The sequence below is a fragment of the Carassius carassius genome, chromosome 25 (genome assembly GCF_963082965.1).
Source record: "Carassius carassius chromosome 25, fCarCar2.1, whole genome shotgun sequence".
Lineage (NCBI taxonomy): Eukaryota > Metazoa > Chordata > Actinopteri > Cypriniformes > Cyprinidae > Carassius > Carassius carassius.
This window is the reverse complement of record NC_081779.1, coordinates 19,362,763-19,373,994: the sequence shown is the minus strand read 5'-3', so window position 1 is coordinate 19,373,994 and position 11,232 is coordinate 19,362,763. Positions and strand designations below refer to the sequence as shown.

General features: G+C 40.8%; 1 protein-coding gene across 1 annotated transcript in view; it reads right to left on the bottom strand.

The window, feature by feature from the left end:
- The window catches only part of hpca (hippocalcin), a 39,017-nt gene that overhangs the window by 1,830 nt on the left and 25,955 nt on the right, over positions 1-11,232 (bottom strand). The window contains exons 2-4 of the mRNA XM_059509774.1: positions 4,849-5,019; positions 3,444-3,725; positions 80-185 (exon numbers count right to left, since the gene is read on the bottom strand). Coding sequence (XP_059365757.1) covers positions 80-185; positions 3,444-3,725; positions 4,849-4,944 — 484 coding nt within the window. The 5' untranslated portion in view covers positions 4,945-5,019. The remainder of the gene's footprint in view (positions 1-79; positions 186-3,443; positions 3,726-4,848; positions 5,020-11,232) is intronic.

Sequence of the window (11,232 nt, the reverse complement as noted above, 5' to 3'; positions counted from 1 at the left end):
TGAATGCACACATACTATACATTTATTTAATGAAATCACATACTTTTGCTATTTAATAATCACACAATCCACATCTTACCATCATTGTTCAGGTCCATTTGTCTGAATATCTTATCTGTCCTCTTCTCTGGTGTGGATTCATCCTCAGGCATTTTCATCACCGATGACACCATCTTATAAATGGCCTGTTAAAGAATAATGACCCAGGTTCAAATATCAGTAGACCACCTCTATCTGGCCTTCACAGGTTCAGCTTATCCAATATTCTGTTCCATTAGCATGTCATCCTCCACTGAGGTTCACCACGAGCCATGAAGCAGAAAGCAAACCAGAGCAGGGAAACTTCATAGGCTTTTTCAGCTCATTTACCTGCCATACCCACTAAATCAGAGATGTCGGTTTTGAGTCAATCAATTATGTCAAGTTTTTGAGGGATAATGATATTCACAGTTGAGCAGACTGCTGGTGCTGTACTCTCGGCTTAGCCCTCCACCTTTTAAAAGCAGCCGCCTTGATAAAATATGCAACATGCTGCAATCTCTGAGTGCCAGCCAACTGTAACCTCCATGAGCTTGCGGATAATCCCACCGTTCTGCACACACAGGGATAAACCGTGGTTAAATTTAACTCGTTGATCCAACAGAGAAGAGAGCCAACTTGGGCGCTACGGCCCTCCCCCCATCTCCGCGATCTTCCCCACAGGCTTTGCTAGTCAAGGGGCATCGCACAGAATGGAGCTTTGCCAAGCCTAGCTGAGGGACACTGGTACCAACTGAGCACGCTAAGCACATGCTAATAGCTTCTCTATACTCCCACAGCACAGGATGACAGGGGAGCGATCATCTGGGACAGCGCACTAATGTCTGTGTTTGATCTCTCCACCAGGGGTCAGGCTGCTTATCTCTGTGCTTTCTGCTAATTATGAAGACTTGTACTGTATGTGTACTTAGAAGTGACTGCTGGTTTAGAAGAAGAATACAATGCTACTTTTTTATAACAAGAGATATTTGATATATATGATATTTACACAGTATATATACTGCAGAAATAGTAATAGACTATATGGTAGCAGGCTGGCTCAAATATTGCCGCTTGTCTCTTACTGATTAATTCTGATCTGATGAATAATTTCACACACATTAAAAGAGAAACAAAATCGAGGCATGCTGCAGTAAGAGGAGCATGAAAGGCTATGGCTGCATTGTTAATAGGCAACATATTAGGTGGGTACAAATTGTGTCTGTTTCCTTCAAGTACTTTTTTTTTTTGAAAGATAAAAGCAATAGTTTTTTGACTGCAATCTGACATTATAAGGACACAAAGTCACTACAGAAGTCAATGAAGAGGAGGATTTCTTGAGCCAAGATTGATCATCATAAGACTAGTGTGCTCAATAAGCCTGAACTTTTAGAAATCACAAATCCTTGTAGAAAAGGTGAGCAGATTTCTGCAATGGAAACCAGGAACATTTTCTAGTTCAGTGGTCAAAATATCATTGAAATGTCATATTATTATTTAAGAATTAAAATAAATGGGGACATTTAAATTGTTTCCATATACTATTATTATAATTAATAATTATTATGCAGTTAGCTGGCCAAATTGACCCAAACTGCTTGTAATAAAATTCACCAAAAATCACACTATGGAAAATTATAAATAGTAACCATTGCAAAGAGCAAACAGATCTAAAGAGTATTATATATAAAATAAACTATTACTTTGCATTTAAAAATTATACAAGATAAATAAAACTGTTTTTAGCAAATAATGTTTTTTTACATGTTCTAATTGAATTTAATAATTACTTTCATTTTCATCAACTGTGCTGCAGTTGTTACAACTTCTTTATGTTATGTTTTTATGTTTTATGTTATTTTATGTTTGTGCTTTTGAAAATGGAACATTATTAGGCTCATTATTTTGCATTTTAGTCTCTTTTTGAGCACAAGGGTTGGATAGTAATGTGAACACCTAGGAAAGTGGCAGTATGTCTCGGTATTTATTCCACCATTTGTCTTTAACAAAGCATCCAAACTTCCTAGAACAGATTCATGCAACTATTGAATAGTCTCCAGTGGACTGCTGTCTATCAGAACAACTGTCAGATGCTTAAAGTCCCCATGAACTGGAGGTTGCTGCTGACCTTACTTAAGTATTGTGATGTATTTCCAACTGAAAGAGAAAATTAAATAGAAGGTTTAGCACACCTCCTCTCCACCTCTCACTTGCATCAAACTAACAGTTGTGGGGGCGTGGTTAAAGATATTCTGCCCAAGTCGTCAAGCTGTCATCATCAGAGAAGGCATGCCCCTCCAGAGCAGAAGCAAATGTTCAGATTTTGATTAAAAATCACCAAGACAAACAATTATTTTAGAGGCTTAACTTGCATAGATTAATTGTTCACCTCAAAACTAATAATTTGCTCTTATAAAGTAAATAGTGTAAATATTGATTTCATGCAGAGATGCTGAAGAAGAGAATCGGCTTCTCACTCTTCTCTCAAAAACTGCCTACAATGGTTTGATAATATTAAAATCATGTGATTTCCAGGGCATCTTGGTGCTACAACTGTCCAGTTTTTATGATCATAATACCATGTCTATTATGTACTTTCACCCATGTGTTAAGATTTGTGGGTGGGAATTACGGACCTTTTGGGAATGTTTAAAATTGTGGCAAAACAATCCGGCATGCTGTTCAGGCCCTGTTGTATAATACAAAATAATCACTACACGATTACTCTGGTAACCAGCAAGCTATGCTGATCAGGCTTTAATAGTCAGCTTATTGAAAATGCCTGCGGCTGTTAGTTGGTCTTCCAGCCTGCCCAGTCTGGTTAGGCCACTTTGTTTTGGTGTTTTGGGTGTGTGTCAGCTAATCAGGCTGTGAGACAAGCTGGCCAACCAGCTAAACATTTGACAATTGTCATGACAGTTTGAAAAGTCTGGGAGATCGGCTAGCCAAGCTTTGAAAGTTAGCATAGCACCTAACATCAAAAGTCCAATAAACCATATTTGTTTATTAAAACCATCACAGCATTGAGAAAATGAGGGTATGGATGCAATATACAATTTTTTTTTCTGCTAAAGGGAGATCATCCAAAAATTTAAATTCTGTCATAATTTACTCACCCTCAAGTTATTCATAACCTTATTGAGTTTCTTTCTTCTGCTGAGCACAAAAGAAAATATTTTGAAGAATGTTGGTAACCAGACAGTTGACAGAATCCATTAAGATCCATAGTATTTTTCCGTACTGTATTATGGAAGTCACTGGCTTCTGTCAATTGTTTCCTAAACAACATTCTTCAAAATATCCTCTTTTGTGTTCAACAGAAAAAAGGGTACAATTAACAAGTTGAAAGTGATTAAATGATGACAGACTTTAAGAGTGGATTTACGGTGCAGACTACAGTACATTCATCCCAGAAAGCCACTGACCTGCACAATCTCTAACATTTCCTCACGGCTGATGTAACCGTTGCCATCCAGATCATACATGCTGAAGGCCCACTTCAGCTTCTGCTCCAGTTTTCCCCGCGATGTCACACTCAGAGCAATAATGAACTCCCGGAAGTCAATGGTCCCATCGTTGTTCGTGTCAAATGTACGAAAGACGTGCTCAGCAAACTTAGAGGCATCACCATATGGGAAGAAGTTGGCATAGATCTTCTTAAATTCCTCAACGTTCAAATGCCCAGTGGGGCAGTCTTTCAGGAACCCCTGTTTAGAGCGAACAACATACAGCATATTACCATAAGTGGCATGGTTTAATAGACTCCATTATTAGAATATGACATCTCAGGTCAGATACAGTCATCCCCAAACCCCCAAAGTCATAAATGATTTCTAATGATGATGCTGTAATTTCCACTTAAGTCTTCAACCTTCACAATCAGCCAAGGTGTTTGTGGGTTTAATACCAAGTGGGACAGTCTATTACTGCATTCACATCCTCCTGGGAGGTTCCTGCTAGCAGAAATTACTTAATAATTTGTTTTCAAGTGATTTTTAAATACAAAAATTTACTCCAAAGACAATATCATATTTCTCTCTTTGTTGACTTCCCAATAAAGACAGGGACTGTTTTCAGTGCTAATACAATTATATAATTTGTGTATTTTATCATTCTTGTGCTGCCATTGAAAGTGATGTGAAAGTAATTTGGTCAGCTCATAAATTCTTCATCAACAGTACACAAAATATATAAAATTAAATGTGACAGTCATTTCGAAAGTACTTGAATGCACAATAAGATCTGCTTTTATTCAGCCCCAAGGCCACTGTGGCTCATAATATAGTAGCTCAAATTTACATAGATATACACATACATATGCCCTTAACCTTTTGTCCCCTCTGGGGCAGCCAACCCTGGGATATGTATTTTACTGTAGGCTTAGTGATTTCTCATGACAACCACTTATAGAGACATAAATTAAATGCTATATTTAACCATATTTTTGGAAAGGTGGCTGTTTTCATGTTCAAATATGCATATAGTCTATGTATAAACACCATATATTTAAAAAAAAAAAAATTAGCAAAAGTTGTGTCTTTAGGGATACAATAGTTTTTTACTGGGACAGTACTCTTAAAGGGACAACTTTGCATCTTATGTACCTCTGTATGGTTCATAGTAGGACCTGAGGGTATATATTACTACTCCTACATATTAATAGACACGTTTTAGTGGTAGATAAGGCTCAAAGTTGTCCCTTTAAGGGTACTGACCCAGTGACAAACTGTTGTTCCCCACTAAAGGTACAGTTTTTGCATTTTGTTCTGAAGTATGGTGGCTTAAGTGCCCAGATTCACAGCACCTGTGCATGTCTCAAGATGTTCCCACCTTGTACCACTCCTGCAGCTCGTGGTCAGTGAACTCTGTGTTCTCCCTCAGGTCCTGTAGCATCTCGGGCCTGAGTTTGCTGTTCTGTTTTCCCATGATGATATGTCTCTGTGTGCGCAGTGACAACGCCGAGGCCCCAGGTCAGACCAATGAGGGCCAATGAGGTAAGACCTGAAAACATTTTAGAGTAGGTTACAAGTTTAAATGGCAAGAAGTAGTTTAAGTTATGAGGCCAGGGGTCAAGTGATAAGATGCCGTCATGGCATCGTGAACATAAAATTTCAGCTAATTAAAAACCACAGGCTTCTTCCACATCATAATAAAGTGTGTTTGAACTATCTTGCTCTGGTGTTACACCCATCAGGGCTCAGTGAACTCTAATGTCTCCCCTGACATTAGATGGATAATTAGAGACAGTGTGTTTGTGTGCGATCGTGTTTTTGTATATGTGTGTGTATGAACATATCCATTAGTGAATTAAAAGTACTCCTCTGAGCTGACTCATTCTCACTTCCTGGGCAAAAAATGTGCTCTGATAAAAACACTTAAACGTCTGTAATGCTGCAAAAGGAAATGTACAAATTAATTGGTCTAAATGTGAGGCAGAAAAACCGCCGTTCTCTCATGATGTTTTGAGATCAAAGTTAGCTACCCGCGCTAATTAATAACAGAGCTACCCACAATTACTGCAAGATGGGCAATGATCCGAGGCCACACAGTGCACCATGGTAAAAACACTGAAGGAGGAACAGTACACACAATCAAGACTCTCCAAGATATATGAAAGCATCCAGCACTGAGCACTAGGCACATTTATCTCAAACACACAGGGAGTGGTATGAGCTCAGTGAAGAAAGATTATCTTGACAGTATGCGATAGAAGCAAAATTTAAGCTAAATAACCTTACATAAGCATAGAGAAAAAGAACATCCTCCAAACTGTATCACTTTCAGGGATGCTAATTTTTGCACGATTACGGATGATAGCAGTCTGTCTGATTAGATTTTTCATGTACTTTGAATGCATGTACTCACGAGGGAGAAGCAAGCCCCAGCAGAGAGAGATCAGATGATGAAAACCTAATTTAAAACATTTTTTTAGCTCTCAGATACATGATCAAATTCAGATTGCTCCATGCTGTGGTTTGAGGTGGGTCTGCAATAAAAAAATCTTCCTCAAAATATCTTGTTTTATGTTCCACAGAAGAAACAAATCCAGGTTGGAAATGACATTAGGGAGAGTAAAGAAAATTCATTTCTGGGTGAATTATACCTTTAAGTAAGTCATTACAAATATATTGAAGTTAACTATTTTGCATTGCGATGAGGGCTGCACAATTAATCAAAATAAATTGCAATATGCCTTAAATTTAGACTGCAATATAATGAAAATAATTTTGGAGTGAAGCATGGCACTGTGTTCATTTGCACATCAGCAGCTCATGAACCTCATGAGTTTTCATTTTATCAGGGAGGCTTGGTCCACAACTGTTCCACACAAAATCCACCTGCTCTGTATTTGGGTTGCCTGTAATGTGCATTTGGGAACACAACATGCACCAATCATCTTCTAATTTTTGCAATTTTTAATAATCTAATTTTTCACCAAAATTCCTCAGCCCAAATTCAAGTCAAATCAAGTTAAGTTGAGCAATATTGTCATTCCTCTACATGTGTGGACATCCAGTGGTACAAAATGTCGTGCTACATAAATACAGACATACAACCAAGAAGTAAAACAGTATAAACTTTGCTTGCCTATACATAAACTTAAAAAATATAAACTATTAAAATGCTACTCATAAACACTGTAGCTATACAAAACTAACCTACTGACAGATTTTGAATACGAATATACTATATACAGATATTTACCTATACATAGACTGAAAAGGAAAAATATACAGACTATACATACGAATGCTTCACATAATACTGTACATGTGAAAAGAGAAACGTCGTAAGTCAAGCAGCTGGCTGGGGAACAGTGCAAGATGATTTGTAGTGCATAAGCATGTAAACACAAATATTACTCTTTTATGAATTATGTAAATACAGCAGTGTGTGAAAAGTGTCTAGTGAGCATAGAGGAGAATTGCAAAAAATAGATTTGAACTGCACAAAAATAATTTTTCAGACAGTTTTCCAGTGATGTGAAAAGGCTGGGGTGTGTTTCGGGGGTAGAGGAGGTGAGATCGTCCATGTTTTAGGAGGTAGGGGGTTTGTGTGGGGTTTCAGAGGAGGGTGAGGTAATTTGAGTCCGGAGCTCTCACAGCCTGGGGTAAAAAGCTGTTGAGCAGTCTGGCGGAGTGGGCTCTGATACTCCGGTACCGTCTTCCTGATGGTTGGAGCCTGAAGAGAGGGATGGGTGGGGTCCTTCATGATCTTGTTGGCTTTGCTGGACCATTGTGTGATGAAAATGTCCAGGATGTGGGGTAGTGGGGCGGCGAAGATCTTTGCAGCTGTGTTCACTGTCCGCTGGAGGGTCTTGCGGTCTGCTGCACTACATTTTCCATACCAGACAGTGATGCAGCTGGTCAGCATGCTCTCAATTGTTCCTCTGTAGAATGTGGTGAGGATGGGTGGAGGGACTCTTTTCAGCCGGCAGAGAAAGTGTACCCGCTGTTCTCCATTCTTGGAGAGTGACATGTGTTGGTGGTCCAGGTGAGATCCTCTGTGATGTGCACCCCTGGAATTTTAGTGCTGCTGACTCGCCCCCCAGTCGAGCTGTCGATGGTCAGTAGGGGGTGGTCAACAAAGTTTCTCCAGAAGTTCATCAAAACCTCCTTTGCCTTCTCCACATTGAGGGACAGGTTGTTATTGCCACACCATTCAACCAGCTTTGCCACTTCCCCTCTATAATGTGTTTCATTGCCGTTACTGAGGAGACCTACCACAGTTGTGTCATAAATCGAACTTGATGATGTGGTTTGAGCTGAATTTGGCAGTGCAATCGTGGGTAAGCAGCGTGAAGTGCAGCGGGCTGAGCACACAGCCTTGTGGGGCACCTGTGCTCAGTGTGGTGGTGCTCGGGGTGTTGTGGCCGACAAGGACTGACTGAGGTTCTAGGTGAGTAATGTTACAATATGTTATATATTGTCAGAAGGATGTGACAGACCATGTATGGTAAAACTGTGAGTCCTGTTTATTTGACGTCATTAAGATGAGCGAGCATGTGAAGTAAAGTGAAAGCACTGAGAAGCATGCGGTTGTGAGATTCCTTTATTTATATAAAATTAGAGATATTGACAGAGAGAACCAAGCATAACATGGTGGCAGCGGTAAAGTACAATATAAAAGTGAAATATTAAGTTTGCTATCGAGAAAGCAACTGCGAGAGATCCGATCATGGAGGGTGCGTTCAGATTGAAACCGCCAGCAAATTTTGACTGGAATGCTACGTGCATACCCAAAGCTTGGAAAGCGTGGGAAGAGGAGTTTTCCCTGTACATGGATTTGTCGCTTACAGACGCGGACAACAAAACGAAGGTAAAAGTTTTCCAATATCTAATCGGAGAAACAGGAAGAGAACTGTGTAAGACGCTGAGCGCGGCTTTGCCGGCTGACGGCGAGCTGACGCTGGAATGGCTGTTAACCGCGTTCAGAAATCATTGCAATCCAGCACCGAATGAAACTGTGGAAAGATACAAATTTTTCTCCAGAAATCAGAACTCAGGCGAAACGTTTGACAAGTATGTTACTGACTTGAAAGTGCTGGCTGACACATGCAATTTTGGATCAGCAAGAGATTCTCTGATTAGAGACCGAATAGTATGCGGCATAATGAACTCGCACGTGAGAGAACGCCTATTAAGAGAGATGGACCTGACACTTGATAAGTGTGTGAGGATATGTAAAGCATCAGAACTGTCAAAAGAGAATGTGATGACTATTGAGGGTCAGAAAACGGAAGTGCACGCAGTTCAGAGAGTTAGACAGGCCCAGAGTGCCAAACAGACACAACCAGCTAAGTGCAAATTCTGTGGAAAACAGCATGAGTGGAAAAAACTGAGTTGCCCAGCTTATGGAAAGCAGTGCAGAAAATGTGGCAAGCTGAACCATTTTGCATCCACATGCAAAACAAAAGAGACCATGCGAAAAGGAATACACAGTGTGGCAGAAAAGGAAGAAGAACCGTATCAGGAAATCCTAAGCCTTAGTTCACAAAAGGAGGACAAACAGGAAAAACAGCTGTTTGCGACCATGCTGATAGGTGAGAGGCCAGTAAAATTTCAACTAGACTGCGGAGCCAGTTGCAACGTCATACCCATTCAACTGTTAAACCCTGACACAGTAATGGAAAAGACTGAACAGATTCTGGTCATGTATAACAAGAGCACTTTGAAACCCATAGGGAAGTACAGAATAAAAATAAGAAACCCCAGAAACAGAAAACTTTATCGTCCGGAGTTCATTGTAGTGGAGGAAAGCGCATCAGTGCCCCTGCTAGGAAACAAGGCTGTACAAGCAATGGATCTGGTAAGAATACAGCATGAAAACATTATGGCAATTGATGATATTGTTACCACAGAGAGATGCAAAGAAAACAAAACGTGGGGCAAGAAAGACTTACAACGAGAGTATGCTGATGTATTTGAGGGAGATGGATGCCTGGAAGGGAAATATAACCTCGAGGTGGATCCTGAAGTTAAACCGGTGAGGCTTCCAAAGCGCAGAGTTCCGGTGGCACTAATGAAGCATCTAAAAGACGAACTAGGAAGCCTGGTAGATAGAGGAATCATAGCTCAGGTAGAAAAGAGCACAGATTGGATTAGCAGCATGGTAGTGGTGAAGAAACCAAGTGGAAAATTAAGAATCTGTATAGATCCAAGACCATTAAACAAAGCACTTAAGCGTCAACACTTTCCTCTGCCTACCATAGACGATGTTCTCCCGGATCTGACCAAGGCGAGAGTTTTTACAGTGTGTGATGTAAAGGACGGATTCTGGCATGTAAGGCTGTCAGAAGAGTCAAGTTATCTTACTACTTTCGCTACTCCGTTTGGCAGGTATAGATGGATCAGAATGCCCATGGGGATCAGCCCGGCTCCAGAAGTTTTCCAGCACAGGTTGACTCAGGCGCTGGAGGGGCTCCCAGGAATCCGGATAATAGCGGATGACATCCTCATCTGTGGGGAAGGCGATAATGATGAGGCAGCTGAGAAAGATCATAACGAAAAACTAAGACAACTACTGGAGCGATGTAGAAACAGAAACATCAAACTAAATTTCAACAAACTCAAGCTGAAACAGAAAGAGGTGCCATACATCGGACACTGACTGACTTCAGAGGGTCTAAAGATTGATCCAGAGAAGGTGAGAGCCATAGTGGAGATGCCCAGGCCGTCAGATTTGAAGGGGCTGCAGAGATTATTTGGTATGGTGAACTATCTGTCTAAATTTTGTGCACACTTGTCAGATAGCTGCGACACATTAAGACAACTGACACACAGAGATGTGGTTTGGGAATGGACTGATATACAGGAAGAAGCGTTCAATAAATTGAAACAAATGATTGCCTCTGCACCTGTTTTGAAATATTATAATCCAGAAGAAGACCTGGTTCTTCAGTGTGATTCCTCAGAGACAGGGCTGGGTGCAGCACTTCTGCAGATAGGACAACCAGTTGCTTTTTGCAGCAGAGCACTTACACCCACGGAAAAGGGGTATGCTCAAATAGAGAAAGAATGCCTGGCAATCCTGTTTGGGATGGAGAAATTCCACCAGTACACCTATGGACGGAATGTAGAAGTCCATTCTGACCACAAACCCCTAGAAACTATCACAAGAAAGCCACTTCTAGATGCACCTAAGAGATTGCAGAGAATGCTTTTTTTCAGAGGAGAGAGAGCTGTAATACCAGCACAGCTAAGAACAGAAATCATGGAGAGAATTCATGCTTCGCACTTAGGCATAGAAAGCTGCTTACGCCGAGCAAGAGACTGCGTATACTGGCCGGGGATGAGTGGCGCCATAAGAACATACGTAGGAAACTGTGCAGTCTGCAGAGCAGTGGATGCACGGCAGCAGAAAGAGACAATGTGCCCACATGACATTCCTATGAGACCATGGTCCAAAGTGGGAACAGATTTGTTTTCATTTAACAACAGAGCATATCTCATCACAGTGGATTACTTTTCAAACTTCTGGGAAGTAGACTGTCTAACGGACACCAGGTCAAGTACAGTAATACACAAGTTAAAGGCCCATTTTGCACGACACGGGATCCCAGACACTGTGATCTCTGATAACGGACCACAGTACAGCTCACAAGAATTCAAGCAGTTCAGCACGGCTTGGGAATTTAAACATGTAACGTCATCTCCAGCATATCCACAAAGCAACGGCAAAGCTGAGTCTGCGGTAAAGATGGCCAAACAGCTG